Source organism: Myxine glutinosa, chromosome 13 (genome assembly GCF_964187855.1).
Source record: "Myxine glutinosa chromosome 13, kmMyxGlut1.1, whole genome shotgun sequence".
NCBI lineage: Eukaryota > Metazoa > Chordata > Myxini > Myxiniformes > Myxinidae > Myxine > Myxine glutinosa.
In genome coordinates, this window is record NC_136273.1 from 43,252,017 (window position 1) to 43,276,561 (window position 24,545).

At 41.3% G+C, this 24,545-nt stretch overlaps 1 protein-coding gene across 1 annotated transcript in view; it reads right to left on the bottom strand.

Annotated features, from left to right (window-relative positions):
- Positions 1–24,545, bottom strand: part of COL5A1 (collagen type V alpha 1 chain) — a 505,662-nt gene that overhangs the window by 281,171 nt on the left and 199,946 nt on the right. Inside the window, exons 17-23 of the mRNA XM_068102230.2 lie at positions 20,655–20,708; positions 19,893–19,946; positions 18,090–18,143; positions 17,711–17,755; positions 7,417–7,470; positions 4,096–4,140; positions 1,127–1,180 (exon numbers count right to left, since the gene is read on the bottom strand). Coding sequence (XP_067958331.1) covers positions 1,127–1,180; positions 4,096–4,140; positions 7,417–7,470; positions 17,711–17,755; positions 18,090–18,143; positions 19,893–19,946; positions 20,655–20,708 — 360 coding nt within the window. The remainder of the gene's footprint in view (positions 1–1,126; positions 1,181–4,095; positions 4,141–7,416; positions 7,471–17,710; positions 17,756–18,089; positions 18,144–19,892; positions 19,947–20,654; positions 20,709–24,545) is intronic.

Sequence of the window (24,545 nt, forward strand, 5' to 3'; positions counted from 1 at the left end):
AAATAGTTGAGTTTATACTTCTTCTAACAATAACGACTTCTTCCTTCCAGACCGTACAACCACCGTACAACCAATCATGTTGAAATTTTAAACTCTTATTCCACTTGATGACAGCTACATTACTTTAAAGTTTCACGTCGATCAATGCAGCGGTTCAAGAGATAGAAGCTTTTTAAGATTATCGTTCGTTTTGACTTCCCGATATGGGGAACATCTGTATATAGTTTCCACTCGATATCTTCAAAAATGAGGGAGGAGATAGGTTTTTAAGTTTATGCTTCAGAACGTCATAACTCCTAAACGATGTGACCTATGACATCAGGGCCAGGGATCTTTTGTTCGTCTTGGGCATGCGATCATACATGCAAAGTTTGGGCTCGATCTGTTCAGCCGTTTAGGAGAAAAGGGTTTTTTAGTGTTTTTCACGAAAAACAACATGGCGGCCGATGATGTGGAAATTTTTGGGATTCTGATTTTTTTTTTTCACTTAGGTCATGCACATACGATATCATTGTCATGGCATCAAGGGTTCTACTTGTCGAATTCTAACCTCATAACGTTAGCACTTTTAATATCCTAAATAAGTATTTTTTTGGTCCCAATGCAGAGTTCTTTAGAATGAGCCGTCTCATTTTTTTCCATTGAGCTGTTTCGGAGATATAGGGGGCAAAGTTGAAGGTTTTTTCCAAGATGGCACCCATACCACGTGACCTATAACGTCATAATTAGCAGTAAAATAATTCTGCAGGTCTAGCCAATCACTTGGAGAAAATGTATTGCCAATGAGACCAACGTTTGAAGATGATTGGTTTTAAAGTTTTCAAACCTGGAAACAGGGGAGGAGGGGGGGGGGGGGGGAGGTAGAAGAAGAATAAACTACAGGTATAGTAAAAACAATAGGTATTCCTTGCAATAGGTATCTAGAAGAAACCTAATAATGTTAACAGCAAATGAAAGTCCTCCATTATAGCAATTTAGAATTGACCATTTTTGATCTGGAAAAGTGGCAATCTTTTCCATTGAAGTCTGGAAGGTGTCTATTACAGGTGGCATTAAGCATTTATGGAGTACCTTGAACAGAAAGGCATTGGTGATGGGGGAGTAGAAAGGTTGGAGTTTCTCTCACCTGAGAACCTGGGTTGCCCTGTTGACCCGGTGGACCTGGCTCTCCTTGAGGTCCCTGTGAGAGAATAAACCAAAGGAATTCACAGTGATGCATAGTTAGTGTGCGTGTGTGTGTGTGTGTTTTACAAAAATATCATTGGAGAAAGCTAAAATGTGCGTACAAACTCTTATCTTAAAGAAGCATTGTTATTATCATTTTTACAGTGATTTAAGGCTTGCAGCCTGTACCGAAATCATATGCAAGAGACAAAGGACAAGTTTCATCCCATCTATCACTGGCCTTCTTCTTCTTCTTTGTTAGTCTGCAGCACAAAGCTGCACATTGGCTGAGCGAATGGCTGCGCCACTGATGCAATGCCCTCTGTTGGTTAGGGTTGGAATTCTGGAATTTGCTAATGGTGCCAGCAATAGCTCGCCTACACTTCACGAAGGACACCATGGGATCTTTAACGTCCACCAACTAATGGCAGCAGACGGGAGGCCCAGTTGAACGTCCATCCATGGGACGGCACACACATTGATGAATCACCCTTCCTGTGAAACACCAGGATGCTGGTTTATAGCTGGGTCGGGATTACAACCTAGGCTAGACAGCTTAGAGGTGAGTGTGCGTACCTCTAGGCCATCCTGTCTGCCCATTATTTGGCCTTGCACAGGTTGTAATGTAAATAAGCAGTATTGCAAGCAATAAAAAATAATGATGAAATCAATAATGTCTTAAAAGTAGACCGATTTCATCATCTTGCAGTTTTTGATTGAGTTGATAAACAAGGTGAGCACAATGTAGCCAGGGTGAGCAAGTGAATGCATGAATGCACAATCGAATGACTAAATACGTGGAAAGAAGAATGATGAAGTAACTGTGGAAATGGAGGTAATAGCACGGCGAGATGTCACGTCGGGATGGAACCGGAGTCACAATCATCCTGAAATTGGTTATATTTGAAATTCCTCATTGTGTCCATAATTTCATTCAGGCTGGATTAGCCACCTTCAATGTTAATTTTAAATTTTAACACAAATAATGTTTGAGAGGACTCGCATATGAACCTATTATTTATATACACGCCAATCTCACTACTTTAATGCACCGAAAAGGTAACAACAAAAGGCCTTATACAATGACAAGAAATGGGTGCATTTACAATTTTCAACACAAAATTGGACTCTGGAAAAACGAAAATAATCGCTTAGAGAATAATCACGAATGACCTCAGTGTGTGGACACTCATGAGACAAAATCATGCCGTGACATGAATGTGTCCTCACACATTCCACCGAGTATCGATCAGTATCCTTCAAATATAATTTCACTTGCTGCCCACGGGATGACATGTTAAATGCTGTAAAGAAGCATAGCATTATGGGTAATGGATAAACGGAGAGTGGGGATGGAGGGGGAGAACGAAGTTGGGGAAGACAAGTGATATGCAAGTTGAGGATGTGCAAAACGAGGGGTGTTGAAACGTTCTACCGATAACATACTCACAACATTCCAAGACTACTGTGGGTTTTATTTATTTTTCACTGTAGAAGACATAAGTAGTAGATATAAAACCGCCTTTAGAGGCCATTTTCCCCGCAGAGCGGGGGTTGGCCTTTTTGGGGGGCACAGTAGTCCCCTTTTTTTGAAGCAATGTTTTATGGCCGGATGTCCTTCCTGCCGCCAACCCTGTTGGTCGCTTCTTGCGACACACAGGGAATTACCAGTGAGCTGGTACTCAATTTGCCGACCTCGGAAGGATGACAGGCTGAGTCAACCCCCCTGGCGTTAATTCAGCGATCGACCGGGATTCGAACCCAGGATGCTAGGACCCCAAGCCGGCACCCTAACCGCTAAGCCAAACACCAGGCTTATATAAGTAGTAGATATGATTGGAAAGAAAATGTTAGCCGGATAGCTTAGAGGTATGTGCACTCATCTCTGAGCTGTCTAACCTGGGTTTGAATACCTAGCTATGAACTGTCATCCTTGTGTTTTGCAGGTCGAGCGAAGCATCAATGCGTGTGCCGTGATTCAGGTGGATGATAAACCGGGTGTCTCATCTGCCAGCATTAGTCGGTGGAGGTTAAAGATCCCATGGTGCCCTTCCTGAAGAGGAAGTGAGTCAGCTTAGGCATCCTGAACAAATTGCAAATTCCTCGACCCTCAGCTGAGTATCCAGCGTTAAGTGATGACCCATCCAGGATTGTGACCCTTGCTTAAGAAACAGCTTCTGCAGAACCGGCACTCTGAATATAGCTGAGTATGCAAATTATTTATTTATATACAATGATAATTTGGAGAATAAAGAATACATTGGCCTTTCTTGGACTACTGTAAGTAAGCCCTTGGTATAACACGTGAACACCCCAACGCATATATATATAATCAGGAAGGCACAAAGTGACCGTTTATTGTACTGTACATATTTGCAAATAAGGATTTTAAATGTAAATATTCTAAATTTAAGTTTTTTATCTCGATTTACTGTGATCCAGTCACGTATTTGGCATGACCTCCAAAATTTAACATTCCTACCCTGGCCTAATATTGTAACCCAAATTTGGTAGCATTCTGACTGGTGGGTCTGCAGAAAAAGACTTTTGAAGGAATTTACTAAGTCTACAATTTTGACATGCTTAAAGTCATGTGACTGGAATGAGTTTTGCAACCCCCTTACCAGTCAGGAGCGGAACCTTGCTGTCAAATTCCAGCCAGATCGGCCCAGCGGTTTGGCCAGAGAAACCAAAACAGGAGACGGACGGACCGACTGACGGTGCACAATGACAATACCTTATCTGGAATTTCAATTCCCGATAAGCTAAAAACAGGTAATGAGAAATTGATAAAGGAGTGCAGTTGGAATATCAGACATGTGTGTACACAGGCCTAGATAGCAATGTCATTGATAACTAGACGTAAAGGAGAATACAGGGAGAGGAAAAGGAATAGTGGAGACAGGAGGAAACAGGATACAGAGAACTCACCACGGCTCCTTTCTGACCAGGTGATCCATCTGATCCAGAAGGGCCCTGGAGGTCAGAGATTAAGTGTTATCTTCAGCAGAAATAAGACAATAATTTTTTTAAATTAAGCATTTACAAGGATAGATTCAAAGTTTGAATCCAAGTGTTACCACACCTGATCATTTATTAAAACTTTAAATCCTGACATACAAAAGGCAACGTGACGAAACAGCAATGTTGCAACTCCAGTTAACATCCCAGTAAATACTGTGAAGGCAGTCAACGGTCATTTTAGACATTACTTGGTTTCACTTGGAGGCAACCAAGTCATGTCTAAAACATGACTTGGAGACCTTTGTGCGTCCCTGCTGGCTGTGATGCTCTTGTGCTGTAAATACGTGCTTTGCAGCATCAAATCAGAGACCCAGAAGGGAAGACTTGGTTGCTTCCAAAGAAAAATTACCATATTGGGAAATTCACAGAAAGTTAACTTTGATGCTTAAAGTCACTTTTTAACAAATAAGCATGTGCACATGAACATTTTATATTAAATGTTTAATTCAATTAGATGATTAAAATTATATATATATATATATATATTCTTTTTTATAAACAGGAATTATATTCCTGCGTGGGACTAGTGTGAATAACTCTGACTTAACCCGGAACTCGAACCAGGGACCTCTATCAATTACGCGGTGACAGCCCACTGCGCCATTGATCCAACCGAATCTCCTCAGAAATTTTCCACACTTAACACTGCAAGCATTATAATGGCCGATGTCTTACGTGCCTGATAGGCCGACCCCATATGTGAGCGTAAGTATATATGCGTATGTACGTGTATGCAAGTATATGCAGAAGTGCATTGGAGATTAACTCATCTACAATTTTTAATAAACAGGAATTATATTCCTGTGTGGGGCTAGTGTGAAAAATTCTGACTCAACCTGGGACTCGAACCAGGGACCTTCATCACTTACGTGGTGACAGGCCACTGCGCTTTTGAGCCAACCAAATCTCCTCAGAAATTTTCCACAATTAACACTGCAAGCTTTATAATGGCCGATGTCTTACGTGCCTGGTAGGCCAACCCCATATGTGAGCGTAAGTATATATGCGTATATATATATTATATATGTATATATATATATATATATATATATATATATATATATATATATATATATATATATATATATATATATATATATGTGTTTATGTGAATATGAATGAATGATCATTTTAAGGCCATTTTTCCCTGCTAGACCCGCTAGAGTGGGGGTTAGCCTTGCGGGCCCCATGACAATCATGGTTCCCTGTTTGAGGCAATGTTTTTGTGGCCGGATGCCCTTCATGACACCAACCCTTAGTCACCTCTTACGATGCGCAGGGATACGGTGTACCTATTCTAAATTGGGGTACACACCGGGATCATTCATCCCAGAAAGCTGGTACTCAATTTGCCAACCTCGGAAGGATGACAAGGCCGAGTCAACCCCCCTGGCATTAATCAGTGATCAACTGGGATTCAAACTCAGGCTCCTAGGATCCCAAGCCTGCACCCTAACTGCTAAACCAACACCAGGCTCTATATATAGAAAAAATATTCAAGTTATGATCAAAAAGGAATTTTTTTTTTAATTCGGTCACAATCCAAAAAATGTAGGTCAAGGATATAAATCAAATATCAGGTGCATAACTTCAGCGCAGGTCCACTATTATGATCCAAGTACATCTTGAAAGACCAAGTGGTTTCTGAGATTCCACTTTGGAAAACTTGAGTGATGATTGAAAACGTATTTTTTCAGGCCAGGTCCATTTGACCTTGACCTTTAATGATGTATATAATGTATGTAAATTACATGTAAATGTGCCTTAATCTAAGCTATCTGGAGGGCAATTTCATTCTATTTGAATAAACCTTAGTCGAGTAATCACAAAATATGTTAAACTGTCTAAATAGGGCATGACCTTCAAATAGGTCAAGGTCAAAAATTAGGTAAACTCCACAAAAATTATTTATATTCCCATTGTTGATGTAAAATTTCCTTCAAAAAGTCCCAGTTCGCTCCGAGATACAGCTCAGATATTGGCAGAAAAAAGGAAGAAGCCAAAACAACAAACCTAAATGTTGGTTTAGTACTCCTAAAGGTCTATTAAACTATGGGGTACCATTGAAAATTGGGGACACTAATTGTTGAAACAAACTCTACAACAGCTATAAGCCTCCCTCATCTTATAAGGGAGGCTTAAATACTTACAATTTCCTCGACATCAATTATAACACCAACCATTTACTGAAAGGATGCTGAAACAGCTGAATTGTGGGCACATAGTCATTTTAAGGCGATGGTTACATTTTGTTGTATAATGTAATTTGGGCCACAGTTTCCTGTGCATCATTATATTTTCTATTTTTCCAAGTCGATTGTATAATTCACGGTGTTGTGGGTAATGGAGCATGCTGGTGTAATTTGGTGTAATTTAATTATTTTTCTGTGCGCTTTGGAGATGTGACGTATTTGAGATATACCATGCCCCACCGGGATTCAATGGTGTATGTTGAAATATAATGGTGTATGTTGTGCTTTCAGTGCATGGTATATTCTCCAACACCATGTGTTTTGGCTATATAATATGTGCTACGATGGTGTAGAATTGTGTATTTTTATTGATAAAATACATTTAAGGTAAAAACAAAATTTCTTATGCAGCCTATGGCTGCTGGGTGCATCATTGCCGGGAGCGCGGCTGTGCCGCTGATGCAGTGCCTCCAAGCTATACTCATTTTGCCAACCTCTGAAGGATGACAAGTTGAGTAAACCACATTTATGGTATATCACTTTTAATAACATCCATTTTCCACATTAGTTAGTGAAATATGTAATTTAAGGATTTCCAGCCATAGTTTATAACGAGCTGGGTGATTCAATTTGTTTCCCGAATGAAAATCAATGTGTTTTACCACTTGATAAGTGTTTTATTCACAACGAAACATCCGAGAATCAACAACCAAACAGTCACCTCTGTTTAAAAAAATTGTGCACATGTGATTTTTGACTTCAGTAATGCTTTTGATCCTTTTACATTTTGAAAAACTACAACGTTCTGTTTATTGATTTGTATATTAGTTTTGCCATAAACACGAAGGCTTGTATTATATAGCGTGAGTGCAGGTAAGCATCGAGAATCGAGATCATGTGTTGTAATAAATGCTTCGCTATCGCCGGGATTTCATGAAAATGCAATTTCAAATCGCAACATCTATCTACATACCGTGCCGAATTATTCAAGGTTGTCATTTTAACCAGGAATCAAATGTATAATAAACCCACTCACGTGTACACCCGGTGGACCTGGAGTACCTCGAGGTCCAAGTAAACCTCTACTTCCCTGGATAAAGAAATAAATTGGTCATGAGAACAGTCTTAAAACACTTTCACTATTAGTAGCTTTGTTGTGTTAGTCAATAACAAAATATAGTGTTGTGGTTGTGGAAAAAAGACCCCAGGTAGTTATACATTCAACACATACAGTAAGAGACCATGAGTTAGATATTTCACTCGGAGGTGTGCTTAGTCAGATCCCATCCCTTTGTATCAGTGCACAGGAAAGATGTGTTGTGTGGGTTTGGCAGGCTCTTCCCCGCTGTGTGATTTCCCATCTTTCCAACCATCTTTCCATCCATCAATCCATCCACTCATCCATCCCAATTCCTCACCCTTTCTAGGTGGGAAGTACCGTCACTACAGCGCCACCGTGGTATTCTTCAAGAATCTACCCGCTACCTCGGCACCACAATTGACCCTTTGGAAAGCCTTGGTTAGTGTGCGCCAATGAGGACGCCTCACACCGGGTCAGAGAGCGTAAGGTAACCCTTGCTCCCTCGAGGCCACGCATGGCCAGGTAAGCTGCCTACCTTTTCATGATAAAGGATGGCCCGCCAGATCAAACCGCACTGGGTTGAGACAGGCTGCGTTGTGGTGAGACGGGAATGGACGGTGCACAAAGTCCTTGGCATGCAGCAGTTCCATACTTTTCTCTTTCTCTTTCTCTCTCTTTCTCTTTCTCTTTCTCTTTCTCTCTCTCTCTCTCTCTCTCTCTCTCGATATATATCCGTGTGCTCTATCCTTTTTAAATGTTGAGTGTCAAGCTTTGAAAGCAACGTGCACCATATTTAAAATCTTTGATACACTAATGTATAACTAATGACTTGGCCGGGGTTTGAAATGCCAATGTCCTCGATGTAGAGAGGACACTCTAACTAACGAATTACGTCATCGGTCCAACAAGTATGAAATTTAAGTTTATTGTGGACCTCTTTGAAGTTTATTATTAAACATTATTTTTAGGTCACAATGTTTAAAATTAAAAGATTTCCCATTGTTCAAAGACATTCAGTATAGGTTACTGTTATTAACAACATTGGCATGGTTTTTCAACTTGTGATGATCTTTAGGTCGTCCCTTAATGCACTGTTAAAGCTTTTCAAACGCAGCGCAGGAAGCAACCGCCGGAAACGGGAAACAGATGAACGCACGACAGATTCCACGGTGTGGGTGTGTGTGTGCATCCCTTGAGTCGATGACACACACACGAACACCCAACCCTCCTTTTGAGTCGATCACCTTCACCAGGTTAGTTATACGGCTTTTTTTTTCTTAGTAATTCGAAATGAAATAGCTCCTCAGTTATTCTTGAAACAAGTTTCCATCAGGCCTGTTTAATAAGACAGAATATGCGATAGGATCTCTGACCTTTCAGCTGTGGAAAATTTTGCTTCATGAAGACTTAAAATGGTCCATTCTAAGCAACTCCTGAGAATTTAAATGAAACAAGCTTTGTCAGTTCTTTCTTGTTCTCACCAGAGTTTACTGAGCTCTGCTGTCAGCTCCCACTCTGTCCTCAATCCCATCTCTCTCCATGTCCCTCCACCCTTCGGGAAGGTATGACTTGGCATGTGCACATGCATATTTATAACTTTTATAATGATTTTGAAAATCTATTTGTTCATTCTTTGTATAATTCACATAATCACCGCTTTTGAGACTGAAGGCATATCGTCTAAAACCTAATAAACATGCATGAGTGGTTATCTTGGGTATCCTGGTGCACTTCATCACGTATTCGCTTCATTTACTGTGTTTGACATGGGAAGGAAAAAAAGACCTGTCAACATGGTTTTGGCAATTTGAAATTGTCAGGATTTCGAATGTTAAACTGCATATTGAAGACGACGACAGTAGGAACTGTCACAAAGTGTTCTGGTTGTCTTTTTTGTAGAAGGAATAAAATGCATTTGCATTCCCTGGAGGATTTATTCATTTATTTTCAAAGTTTGGTCTCAGGCAGTGATGAGAAGGTAACAATTGGATGCAATGATAATTGACTTTCATTGAAAAAAAGAGGGGATAATGTATAAATTTCACAAGTTTGGGGATAATGTAAAATTTCATACGTTTGGGGATAATGTAAAATTTCATACGTTTGGGGATAATGTAAAATTTCACACGTTTGGGGATTATGTAAAATTTCACACGTTTGGGAATCTACGACTGTATATGAGAGAGCCATTTGTCTATGTGCCGCCATTTTTCTCAGAGATGGCTGAACGGATCTTTGTCAAACTTTCAGAGGTTCATCAATGACTGCGACTGGGAGTGTTTTAGGCAAAAAATTGTTTTTTGGAAAAAAAAAAGTTCGGTTTTTTTGGATTAAAAAAAAATCGCTCCATACTGCCCAAGCCTTTTTGATTAATGACAGTTACAGTCACGTGAAAAAGTAAGTGCACCCCATGTAAAGTTTTGACTTTTTCAACATATTTCAACATACAGCTATTTGATCTTCATTTCAACATTGTTGATAGATAAAGGTGATATAATATAACAAATATCATGAAACATTTACATTTTGTCGTCCATTGTATAATTTAAATAAACATAAATGCAAATTTCGCATGTGGAAAAAGTAAGTACACCCCCACATTTATCTTCAAATACCTAAAATTAGAATCAGGTGCACCAGCTCAGGTGCAAATGATTAGAACATCGTTAGAGAGGATCTTGGAGGAACCTGTCTTATTTAAACCTCAGACATTTAGTTTGGTTTGCTCTGTGTTGTTGAAGTGTGCGGCGTCACCATGCCTAGATCAAAAGAGCTCTCTGAGGCCTTCAGAAAGAAGGTTATAGATGTCTACGAGTCTGGGAAGGGATTTAAAAAGATCTCCAAACAATTTGAAATCAATCATTCGACTGTCCGGAAGATCATGTACAAGTGGAGAAGATTCCAAACAACTGCCAACTTGTTCAGGCCAGGCCGCCCCAGCAAGTTCAGCCCGAGAGCAGACCGCAAGATGCTGAAAGAAGTCTCCAAGAACCCCAGAATCTCATCACGGGACCGACAGGTAGCTCTTGCCACTGTTGATGTCAAAGTGCACGAGTCTACCATTAGAAAGAGGCTGCACAAATTTGATCTACATGGGAGGTGTGCCAGGAGGAAACCTTTGCTGTCCAGAAAGAACATCAGGGCAAGACTAAAGTTTGCCAATGAACACCGAGGCAAAGACCAGCACTTCTGGAACAATGTGCTCTTGACAGATGAGTCAAAGGTAGAGCTATTTGGCCACAGTACCAGAAGACATGTTTGGCGAAAACCAAAGACAGCATTTGACCACAAGAACCTGATACCAACTGTAAAGCATTGTGGTGGAAATATTATGGTTTGGGGCAGCTTTGCTGCATCAGGGCCTGGGCACCTCCCCATCATAGAATCCACTATGAGGTCTTAATTGTGCCAGAGGGTGAGGCCACCTGTCGGAAAGTTGAAGCTCAACCGAAGGTGGACCTTGCAACATGACAATGACTCTAAACATACCAGTAAATCCACCAAGGAATGGCTGAAAAGAAAGAAATGGAGGGTTCTGGAATGGGCAAGTCAAAGCCTGGATCAAAATCTCATCGAGATGGTTTTTTTTTTTTTTTTTTTTTTTTTGGTATACTGAATTGAGGCTCGTGAAAGAGCTAAGATTGTTGTGAGGGGATTTGAAACGAGCTGGACATGCAAGAAACCCCTCAAACATCGCACAGCTGAAAGAATTCTGCATGGAGGAGTGGGCAAAAATTTCTCCCAGTCGATGTCAGAGACTGGTAGACAGTTATAAGAAATGCCTATTTGAGGTTGTTTCTGCCAAAGGGGGCAATACCACCTATTAGAGCCAAGGGTGTACTTACTTTTTCCACATGCGAAATTTGCATTTATGTTTATTTAAATTATACAATGGACTACAAAATGTAAATGTTTCATGATATTTGTTAAATTATATCACCTTTATCTATCAATATTGTTGAAATGAAGATCAAATAGCTGTATGTTGAAATATGTTGAAAAAGTCAAAACTTTACATGGGGTGCACTTCTTTTTCACGTGACTGTATATAAAGAACACATTCGCATAAATAAATACAAAACATTTACCAGACATTTTAACACAAGCACAATGCGGGGTACTCAATAAAACAATTCCAGAAGCGGACGAAGTTGGTGGTAAGGCTCCTTCATCTTCCTGAACTTCATCATACTTAACTCAGAAACGTGATGAACGGCACATTCACCAGCATATATTCAACAAAAAGGCAAAATAATGATTTGACATTTGTGGTGGATTCTGATTTGGATGTAATTGCTTTTCCATTATATTTGCCCTCATTTCAAAGATGTTAATGTTTATTTTTCGATTGAGCAACGCGGGGTACTCCGCGTATAAATGTTTTTATACTTTTCTCGGGGTACAAATACAAATACAACTTTGTCTGGGGTGTAACATAGGCTATGTAGTCTAGTAGGAAGACTAGGTCCCCCTGCACCCCCCGGAGATATACTTCTAATCAGTGTTTCTAGATTGGAAAAAATGTGTAGAAAATGACTAGCTATGGCCCCAAGCTGAAAAAATGTCCCACATACCATTTTTATGCAAATTACTGCTGCCATTATCAAAAAAACGATTTTTGACATATCTCAGCCAATATTGCAGATAATTGAAAAATGAAGGTGTCTAGACCCATGTTTTGAAGGGCATAGATCATGATAGAACTATTCATAACATGATTACATGTGTCTATGGTATACTAGTATGCTAATTAGTGCTTTATTTACAAAATAATCACAGTTTTACGAAATAATAGACTCATATTAAGGTCCGTCTACACAGACGTTAACACAAAGTTTTATTTTTCTAAATATTACAACTGTCAAAATAGTCCTAGCACTCAATGTGACCACTCTTCTCTTGCTTGTTTTAGATAAACATCATTAGCATTAGTGATTCTACACTGAGTCAGTCATCATCATTTTCATCGAAATCGTCAGAGTCAAACTCTTCTTCTCCTTCCTCTTCCTCCTCCTCTTCGTGCTCTCCTGTGTTCAGAAGATCCACCAGTGAGGTTGGTAGGATGGGACCACTGGACCACATTGGTTTCAACAGTCCTTCATCAGTCCTTATCCATCCTTGCTCCTCATAAGGTTTTGGCTTTTCGATGATAGGTTGATCGGCTCTTTTGTACAATGCTACGCGGTGGTTCACACGCTGGATGTGCGGCTTCAGGGCAGACTGGCATGGAGGAAGGCGAGCCAGATCAACCTTGGACTTGGATGTGAGGGTCTTGTCCTCTCCCACCATTTTTCGTAGCAGCTTGGCACGGACAATGTCCACTGATGACTCGCGACTCTGGCCGTACATCACACAGGTGAATTTTTCTAACTGCCTCTCCACCTCAGGGTTGGCATCCCAGTTGTCACCCAGTTCACCGAATGCCCTGTGAAACCTGGGATTCTTCTCCAGCTTTTTCAAGGGCCCGACTTTTCCCTTCCCTTTGAAGGCACTGGTGCAGTCTTCTCCGCTGAACACATAGTACCCCAGGAGAGTGGCACAGTAGTCCTCTCCCAGGGATTCTGCCAGCTCAGAGACGTTGACAAGTTGGCGATGCTTCCCTGACCCTGTATCCAGGTACACCGTCAGCTTGATGTTGTGGGCATGGTGGAGCAGGATCAGGAGGATGTCTGTGTCCGGTGTTCTGACTACAGCGTTCTTGTATCCGATGGTAGCAGCATGATGGAGGTTCTTGTTTGTGCTTCCGAGTGTGAATGCTCGTGCGAGAGCATTGGAAACTGTTATGTTTGAGCTGTGCACAAGCCAGAAAGAAATGACATCACATTTGTCATGATCAACCTTCGTGAAGTGGATATGCTCCTTGATTGGGTCATTCTGTAGGCGTTTCAGTAGTTTCTCTGACCGATAATTTGAGTTCTCATATCCATTCAGTTTCAGTTCCTCGACATAGAGCAAGCGCAAGGAAGAAAGCTGTAGAACTTTATTCTGCTGGATGACCTGGGTTTGAATGTGTTCCAGTACTGAGTTGAATGCCTTTTCATGGGCGGCTGACATGCAAGCCTGCTCCTTTGGTGCTTCGGCTCTGTGAATCGCACGCTCATAGTTGTAGAATGCTGTGCGGAAAGCTTTAAAACATGACGGATGGTGTTTGGCCTCACATGCAAAGAGGTCTTTGTTTTTCACCTTTCGATGGAGTCGATAGAGACCCATTTTCTCAGCCCGTGTTTCGATTTGCTCCCATGCATTTTCTTTGTTTTTAAAGGATGGGAAGGTTGTAGGCCTCTCAGTATTGCGATGAGCATCTTTGGTCTCAACTTTCTCACAAAATATACACTCTGGCGGGAAGATGGGTTCAGCAGAACCTCCTGGTTTACGAGGAGAGTGATGCCATGATGAGGTTGATGGCCCTGGTTCTGTATCATCTCCCAGACGATGAAAGTGGCGGACAAAGTGCTTATAACACTTGCTGTGATATCCTACTCTTTCTAGGTCATCAGGAAGAGTTGCCGGGATCTGATCACATACTGATTGCATACGACATGGGGAGTCATGCGGTTGGTTGAGACGTCTATCCCGGATCTTTTGAAGCAGTTGCAGTTTTTCTGAAGCAGATCCTTTAATTTTACGGAGGGGCGTGAAATCCCCATGATCAGACATGGATGGTACATGAAGGATGCATGTAGGAGGAGAGCTTTGGGCTGCAGGTTCTACACTCCGTTTTCTTTTGGGCATGCTTGCTGTCGATGTCTACCATCACTGTTAAATGACAAATAAGAAATCACGAATGATGTTAAAAGTGCCTGTGAAAGGAGGCTCTGAGTTTTCAGTGAGGTAACAGAGGTTCTGAGTCATGTTCTACACTAGGGTACTTTTTAGCTGACTAAACCATGTTTAGTGGCATCAAAAGTGCTAATAGCTAAAACATCTAAATTCTTCCACACTAACGTTAGCTATCTAGGCCAATGAAACATTGTGCTAAGTTACTGTAGCTAGCTCAGCTGTCGTGCCTCTTTCTGGTTCAATTCATATACAGAAGTCAACAGATATGTCTCATGTTTGGCATTAACAAAAGTTTAAGTTACACCGACATTAGGAACATACTGTACATAGATGAGGCTAGCTTTAACGTTAGCTAACATGGTGCTAGCTGGCTCAGCTGTTATTCTGCCTGTTTATGATTTCATGCAGAAACTGAAGTCAAGAGTGTGAGTAACATTATAGTTAGCATCTTACCTGGCTAGATTGGAGGATGAATACCAAGAACAACACACAGATGGAATGGAAGACTGAACTTTCAACTGAGGTATTCAATAACATCAACGTTACCAATTGATACGAGCGCGCGACATTACCAATTGATACGAGCGCGCGAGCGCGCATGTTACATGGATGGAAATGTAAAATGGCAGCTATAGCAGCACTAATTTGGATCTCTAGTCTGTCATTTCTGCACTGTGATTGGATAACATAAAAAAATATGTTTGGGAGTTAACAGCAGGAGTTGGTAGATTTTACGTGGGCTGGGTGAGAAACCTTTAAATAAGCAAGTGAAAATCTCTCGCAATACAAAGTCAATGGTGGGAAGAAAAGTTGAGTGGTACCAATGTTACTGCCAATGTCCCGCCCCTATGCAAGACTCAGGAGCATCTTGTTGACATTTAACCTTGAAAATACCTGGGTTTAGACCCCTTATGTACCATGTTAAGTTATCTGCAGTATTAACGTATCCTTATCATTTGTAAAACTGATTATTTTGTAATTACAGCATTAATATGCATACTAGTATACCATAGACACATGTAATCATGTTATGAATAGTTCTATCATGATCTATGCCCTTCAAAACATGGGTCTAGACACCTTCATTTTTCAATTATCTGCAATATTGGCTGAGATATGTCAAAAATCGTTTTTTTGATAATGGCAGCAGTAATTTGCATAAAAATGGTATGTGGGACATTTTTTCAGCTTGGGGCCATAGCTAGTCATTTTCTACACATTGTTTCCAATCTAGAAACACTGATTAGAAGTATATCTCCGGGGGGTGCAGGGGGACCTAGTCTTCCTACTAGACTAATGTGGCTGCGGCCTCATTCGGCGGTGTGGGGGACCGGGAGAGGGGTGTAAATTCTCTATTTAATGTGTACTGTGTAGCGCCACCTGGGTGATGGCAAATTTCTGTGACCTGGCGATGGTAGCGCCAAATTACAACTTCCTTTTTTACCTGTGCAACACTGAGGTTATGAAGCACTCTTTGCATGGGAAAAAATTTCCTCCTTCCTTTCCCCCTCTACCCCAAACATTTGGGAATTTGGGAATAAGTTTGGGAATAATGTAAAAATTTCACAAGTTTGGGATAATGTATCAATTTCACAAGTTTTGTCGATGTATAAATTTCACAATTTTGGGAATAATGCATAAACTTCATAAGTTTGGGGATAATGTATCAATTTCACAAGTTAGGGATAATGTATCAATTTCACAAGTTTTGTCGATGCATAAATTTCACAATTTTGGGAATAATGCATAAACTTCATATGTTTGGGGATAATGTATCAATTTCACAAGTTTTGTCGATAATGTATAAATTTCTCAAGTTTGGGAATAATGCATAAACTTCATAAGTTTGGGGATAATGTATCAATGTCACAAGTTTTGTCGATAATGTATAAATTTCACAATTTTGGGAATAATGCATAAACTTCATAAGTTTGGGGATAATGTATCAATGTCACAAGTTTTGTCGATAATGTATAAATTTCACAATTTTGGGAATAATGCATGAATTTCATAAGTTTAGGGATAATGTATCAATGTCACAAGTTTGGGGAAAATGTATCAATTTCACAAGTTTAGGGATGATGTATCAATTTCACAAGTTTAGGGATTGTTATTCTCCTCTTCTCTTTGTAAGGAATGAGGTCCAATAGCACCAAGCTCCTGGCCTGCCTTGACCACAATACTCCTCCACTCCCCTCTGTCCTCAGCCAACTCTCTCTACCCTCCAACCACCCCCACCTTACTGATACCCCTCTTCACAAATCATCCTATCTCAACCACGGTTTACCTGTTTTCCTCCTGCATTGTTCCCTCAATCTATCCACTCTCTTGGCCATTCTCTCTTCCCCCATCCGCACCAAATGTCCAGCCCATCTCAGTCGGCATTTCACCAATCTCACTGTCAAGCTCATCTGCAACCCAATCTCATCCCTCAGTTCATCCATTCTTCTTCTATCCACCCTCTTCACTCCCACAATCCTCCTGACCCAGTTGTTCTCACAAACCTGCAGCCTCTGTTGTTGTCTCTCTCTATCAGTGCAAACGTCTCCAGACCGGAAAGGTAGGCCGGCATTACACAAGACATCAGAACCTTTCCTTTGAATCTCCTTGAAATCTTTCTGTCTGTCATTACACCCTCTGCCCTCCTCCACACATTCACCCACCCAAATCCTCTTCCGCACCTCTGCCTATGACTTACCATTCCCGGTCACTGTCCCACCCAGATTTCATAAAGTAGAGAACATTATTGTGTTCTTGGCCTGGCTCAGAGTTTTTCTGTACACACCCAGATGCAGAAGTGGAGGTTTTGTGTACATGGCTGTAGGTGGGAATACGAGGGTCTATCTGTGCACGTACACAATTTGATATAGAGGTCATCTGTCTATATCTGACAACAAAAGTGGAGTTTATCAGTATAGGTCTGAGGTCAACTAAAAACGAAACTTGATCATAAATAAAACGAACAAAAATAAATAAAACTAAACTTTATCACCAAGTATAAACTTAGGCATTCTTCTCTTCACCCATTCTTCCCTTAAAGTGTCCCTCCACACTACTGTTGATTAGTTTCCATGTTTTCCAAAGTGTTTTATAGCTTTCTTCTTTTCTGTGTTCTAGCTCTTCCACTTTGTATAATAATCATATATATATATATATATATATATATATATAGTTATATATATATATATATATATATATGTATGTATGTATATATATATATATATATATATATATATATATATATATATATATATATATATACGTGTGTGTGTGTGTGTGTGTGTGTGTGTGTGTGTGTGTGTGTGTGTGTGTGTGTGTGTGTGTGTGTGCGTGTGTGCGCGTCATGTGGTTCTGAAACAAAGTGAAACATTATTAAAGGCATAATTAAAGGCAAGTATGACTCTGGTAGGGTGGAGGAACACCATTCCAATCCATGGGCACGTACAGCCCGGAAGAATGTCATACGTACAGGTTCACCTGGGAGTCCAGAAGGACCAGGCGCCCCAAGTTCACCCTGCGGTGGACACAGCGAGAGTTCAGAGAGCAGGGTTGGGGAGGAGTGGGTGGACATAGAGTAGGAAGACGTTACACTGTTGTTTTCAGCAACTGCAATCAAATTATGGTTCTTCATAAAGTAAGGCCAAAAGTTCATTGTAATCATTGTACGTTTTGTCCTATTTTCCAATAAACCCTGAATAAATGTGTCAGAAAAATGGTTGTTTTAGGCTCAAATTCCCTTCATATGATCTGCAACTTGGAGAAGAATCCATTTCATACATTGTGCTGTAAAACTGCACCAGTTAGGTGCACAGGGCGCGGACGGAAGGGAAGCCGGAGCGACGCCTCACCCTGCTGCCATCTTCTCCAACAGCACCAGGAGGACCCAATGGGCCAGTATTCCCCTGCCGGGAAGAAAGGTCACTTTAAAGGTTTCACGTGATGAGGACAACAAACAGTAAAGCATCGACAAGAGAACCCACATGATTATTAATCTTGTCATTTTTCACAAAACTTTTCACCTCACAGTGGGCACAAAGCAATATGTTGACATGGGTGCACTTTTAATTGTTAGATCTCGTCTTTTTGTGTATTCCCAAGTTTGCCTTTTCTCTCTTTCCCTACATGCTCTTCATAGGCAAAATTGTGCTACTCACACTCTATTGTGATGCAGTCAGTGATCAGGTGTTACATTTTCTCATTCAAACATTCTTTAATTGTTGTTTGCAAAACCATTTGCGGACTGCTCCAACCCTAAGGTTGTATGACTCAAATCTTCTTCATGACATACCTTCAATTTTGGCACGCGAATGCCGAAAAGCTGTGTGTGGTTGAATCAAGCTAGGGATGTAAACAAACATCCTTACCACAATATAAACATACCAATTTCAACTTTCCTTTGCTTCCTTAAGTGCTCTCTATTATGACTTTGTCTCTCTCTCTCTCTCTCTCTCTCTCTCTCTCTAACACCCTCACACTCTCTCTCTCTCGCCCTCTTCCTCCCCCCCCCCACCCTCCCCCCCGCCTCTCTTCGTTTCGTCAACTAACTCAAGTCCTGACCCACCTGTCACACGTTCAGTCCAACAGAGACACATCTCTGTAGCCAAGATCCCTGAGGTTGCTAATTTGATGAACAATATTAGTTAGAGGGTTCATAACCATAGACCTTACAACAAAACCACGTTTCTGATTGTAAAATGTCTTCACTCGGATAGCTGACGGATGGATTACAGAAAATTGAGAAGCATTCTTCACTGCCAGTGGCAATTTCTTCACTTTTGGCGACACCTGGTGGCACTGTATAATCACGTGGTCATCTATCAACAGGACACAGCTTCCAGGCTCGAGCCCTTCTTTAGGCCAATGAAATATGCTTTACTTTGGTTGTTAAATTATATCATAAGAATGATGATTCAACATGACAAATATTCCAATAAGCCAATATTATTCGCATCGCTTGTAACCAATCCTGTCTGCAATGGATGACAGCCAATCCAGTTCAAAATGGATATTAGCACATTCTATTCACAAAATTTGCCGATCACATTCAAAAGGAATGATAACAAATTCACTGAGAATGTCGTCCTGTCGAAAAAGAACCGCCTTCAGAGGCCATTTTTCCCCGCAGAGCAGGTGTTGGCCTTTTTCGGGCAACGTGGTCCCCTTTTTTGAAGCAATGTTTTATGGCCAGCCAGATGCCCTTCCTGTCGCCAACCCTGTTAGTCGCCTCTTGCGACACACAGGGAATTACCAGTGAACTGGAACTCAATTTGCCGACCTCAGAAGGATGACAGGCTGAGTCAACCCCCCTGGTGTTAATTCAGCGATCGACCGGGATTCGAACCCAGGATCCTAGGATCCCAAGCCAGCACCCTAACCGCTAAGCCAACACCAGGCGTGTCCTGTCGAAAAAGGATGCTTCAAAATGCCATCTTGATTTGCAGTTGATTTATTATTTAAATCAAGTACAACTAGCCATACTGTCAGAAAATGCAGCTAAATTGTTGTGTCTCAAGTGGAACAAACCCTATACAGGCACGCCCGCAGCTCCAAAGCAAGTTATGCATAAATAGGTATACAGTATGTGTGCATACACAGAATGATCCAAAGGAGTCATGTTTGAGTGGGGGTCGTGTATGAGATAACCCACTCACCCTGTCTCCCTTCTCTCCCGGAAGGCCTGGCAAACCATCAAATCCTCGGTCTCCCTGTGGAGTTAGTGAACAGCACGTGACTTGGATGACAAAAATACTGAAACATATGGTAGGTCTACTCACGAATGCCATAAAACAGCAATTTAGAGAAATACATACTTTCTTACAAGTATTTGTGGAAACAGGGCCACTGGCGGGATAGCCTAGGCCCGAGAAGTACGCAACTCACCTTTGAGCTGTCAAATTGAAACCCTCACCAGGGTTTGAATCCCAACACTGCTATGTCACCCTGGTGTTTTGCTTGCAGGGCAAGGAATCATTGTGTGTGCCATCCATCGGATGTTAAGCTGGCGAGGCCTTTTTCCAGCACTGGAGGATGGGGGACATTCAAGGTTCGATGTTGCTTGCAAAGAGTAGGTGAGTCATCACTAGCAGTACTCTGAACGAATTACAAATTCCTGCCGACCTCAGTCAAACGTCAGGCCAGTTTATGAAAGACATAGGCCACTAACGTACCCCGGCTGACCCCTCAAGAATATGGGCAATCATTGGTACCATTAACGGACATAGAGATCCATGTGAACTGTATATAGGCTGACGATGTTGGGAGTCCATCCTATTTTCGAACTGGACATTGCAGGGACAGCAAAAAGCTGTAGTCATGCCAGTTCCATTTTAGTGAATGATCTTTTCTCATTTGTTCTTGTATTCCACACATTTGTCACATCGATTCAAATAACAGGGAACAACCTCCAGTCATACCTTGATGCCAGGCTCGCCGGGAAAGCCTCTTGCACCGTCACCTCCGGGACGTCCCTGAAAAATATGATGCACTCAGTTTACCTTCAAATCCAAACAATGTGTGTTTTATGACTCTGCGGCACATACCTGCACTGGCCTGTTCATAACCTCTGCCACCGAATGTGGATCGAGATGACATTTTTCACCCCTGTTTATCCGTTTGTTTGGCTGAGAATAAGATATCTCAAAAAGTTAAGGACGGATTCAAAGAAAACTTGGTGGACAGGTTGGGTGTGTGACAAGGATGAATTGATAAGGGTTTTGGTGTCGATTTTTATGGATGTTCGTCCACAAGAATTTTTAATTTTCTTGAGTGGTTCTTCACCCTCGAGAGATAGAGCCAAAAACAACATATGGCATGATATCTCAAACAGTTATGGATGGGTTATGACAAAACTTGGTGGATGAGTTGGTTAGGTGATGAGGACAAGCCAATTTGATTCTGCTCGAGGTCTGGGTGTAGATCTGGCCTGTCGGTGGGATGAAAAGGTAAACTGTTCAGCTTGACGGAGGTGTGAGCTGTACCAAGTGCCGTTCTAGTTCAATTTTACATCACAATGACGTCAAAACCAAGATAAAATCCCATGCATTATTGAAGTTTTAACGGTATCTCAATTCCCCCGCCATTTGTGTAAAAGTTCACCGATATCACCCAATGTCCCTGTGCAGCAGTAAATGAGCGCTGGAGCTCCTTTGTGAGCCCAATTAGGCTCTGTGGAGGAAAGACTAATCAACCAGAGTAGTCATCTATTCTTGTTTGCATATGGCTTGTGGTTTGCCTCCATTTAATTCATCAAAATGATGAACTACCTGTTCATGACTCCACCAAACTGCTGGCTGGTAATGCCAGCAAAACTTTGCCAACCTTGCTTTGATAAAACTTTGGAACAATTTACTTGTCGAGCTTTCCACCCGACAGAAAAAAACATGTGAGCGCCTATTGCCCTGCAATTGAGAACAACGCAATTGCTGACGGAATATTACACAATGTGCAAAGATAGGAATCCCTGGTTTCCATGTTGAATGTTTCTCCGTGTAATAATTACCTTGGCAGTATCTTTATATACGCTACACTTCCGGTGTCATACAGAGATGGTCAACAATTTGTTAGCAACGAAAAAATGGTGAAATTCTTGAGTCGTCCGTATATGAGGGTCGGTAAGAAAGTGATGCCTCTTACTTTTCAGTTCAGTACCAAAGTGTCGAAGGAAGGCAATGAAAGGTTCGTGTCTCCCACTCATTGTAAGTTGAGCGGCACTGTGATCGGTCACGTGACAACATCACAACATACTTTTCAAATGGCTGCCCCACTGGATGTGCGTATGAAGCTATTGGTTTATGGTTATCTAATTTCTTACTACGGAACAGGTTTCTCCATTGAGTATTCAAAGACATTTAAAGAATGTGTAAGGCGACTCCACCATTGACGTGAGCACCATTAGATGTTGAATGAATGAATGAATGAACGATCGTTTTAAGGCCATTTTCCCCTGCTAGAGCGGGGGTTAGCCTTGCGGGCCTCATGACCTCATGGTTCCCTTTTTGAGGCAATGTTTATTTGGACGCCAACCCTTAGTTGCCTCTTACGATGCGCAGGGATGCGGTCTACCTATTCTAAATCGGGGTGCACACCGGGATCATTCATCCCAGCAAGCTGGTACTCAATTTGCCGACCTCGGAAGGATGACAGGATGAGTCAACCCCCCTGGCGTTAATTTAGCTATCGACCGGGATTCGAACCCAGGATCCTAGGATCCCAAGCCGGCACCCCAACCGCTAAGCCAACACCAGGCTTACCATTAGATGTTGCATAAAGCATTTCAAGAGTGGGGAAACCAATGTCAAGTGCATTGCCGTTGATGAAGACCATGTGGAAAATAACTTCATATTTGCCATATATGTGTACATATTCCCTGTAATTTTCATTGTAATTGGAATTATGTTTAATGAGAAATAAAATAAGCGGCATTACTTTCGTACCAACCCTCGAGTGTGCCAATATACTGCGCATATATCGTTTTCATTTAGCCAACTTCGATTTGCATACATAATGAACAGATGATCCCATTTGCAATACCAACTCAATGACATCTACATTGGCTTTTTTTGGGGGGGTGGGGGGGGGGGGGGTCTTTTTGGTGAATTGTCCAACAGCTGTGTTCACTGTGGACTAGTCTACATTTTAAAATAACATCCACTCGCCATCTGCACCGAGGATAACTTCACATGACTTCATATTGGTTGTTTTGTCTTCATGATGGATGGAGACATCGATCACACATATAGGCCTGTTTATGCTCATGTGCATGGAAACATGCCAATGACGTTAGACATCCCTTTTATGTGTGTTTTCCTCACACACCCTTCTTTGTGCATGTGTTTAAATACCTTCCTCTTCTGTGTGAGTGTGTTCACACACACTTTTGTGTGTTATGTTCTGGATTCATACTCGTGGAAATGCACCCTGGAATAACAATGGTGTGTCTTTGTGTGTGTGTGTCATTGGTTGTTATCTCCATATACAGATTGCAAAAGGTGAAACAGAGTACATTCAGGTATTTAAGTATCCACCTGTTTCAGTAAGGGATCATGATTCATGGACCAAGTTGTGAAGTTTTCTTGTTCTCAAAGTTTTGTTCCGAGGGCTCTTTTCAGGATCATCACCGAGGCCCGAACAGCTTCCAACTGGAGTTCGCTTGAAGTAATATTCCCAGGGATGGTCCTTAAAATCCCTGTGAAATTCTTCTTCATCATTCCAATTGCTCCACTTATCACTGGTACAACTTCGACACTCCACACCTTCCAAGATCTTTTCACTTCATTCTTGAGGTCTTGGTATTTGTTCATTTGCTGGAATTCTGCATTGTTTAGGCCAAAATTGCTGGGAGCTGATACCGCAATGCCTTCTTTTCTTTTTCTATACCTAAGTACGAATCCGGTCGCAATGCTTTGTTTTCTGTGCTCACACTTGACGGGATTATCAGGTCATACACGAGCTATCTTGTTCTCAATTATTGCTTTTAGCTCATTTTTTCCACGAGTTTTCTGGGACTGGGATATTGACGTTTTTGTCAATTTGCCAGGAGATTACTCTACATACTTTGCTATGCCTTTGTGTGTACAGCTGTTCTGACATCAGTTTTAACATCCCGAAAGGAGGTGTTTGACTCAGTCCTGCCATCTTCTTAAAGCCATTCATGCCACATTAATGTCGTCGTGTCCTTGGGCATATATTACCACTCGTTCCTCATCCCAGTTGAGCTGACCTCTTCTTAGCCATTCCATTGAGCGTTCTTTGTCTGTCCCCAATCTGTCTAACTCTTTTTTGTACCTCTCTGCTCTTTTGTCGTTCTCCCAGTTGGTGGTGTATATCTGTTGTTGTTTCGCTTTATATTTTTCTTTTGTCATTCTTGCAATATGTTGGGGCTACAATCTTTGCTGTTTCGGTTTCATGTATGACTGTGTGTGTGTGTGTGTGTGTGTGTGTGTGTGTGTGTGTGTGTGTGTGTGTGTGTGTGGTTTTGCAATACCTCTATCCACATACTGATATTCATGTGTGAGAAAGATAAATTCCAAATGCCTTTGTAACAAGTGTGATGTTTTCCCGGCACATCGGTTCACTTTAACACTGCGCTTGCTCACTGTTCACGTAGGCACCCTGTCTCCTGCTCGGCTCAACCTCGTTTTAGCGTATTAAGTTTTTTTGTTTTTTTTGGTAGATTTTGCTTCCCAAGACCACCAATTTGAAAAATAATATTACTGGACTTCTGTCAGCATTGGCAATTTTAGATAATTAGCAGAAAACAAAACAGCCACCAAAATACCAAATTTCTTCCCAAACAAATATCCAAA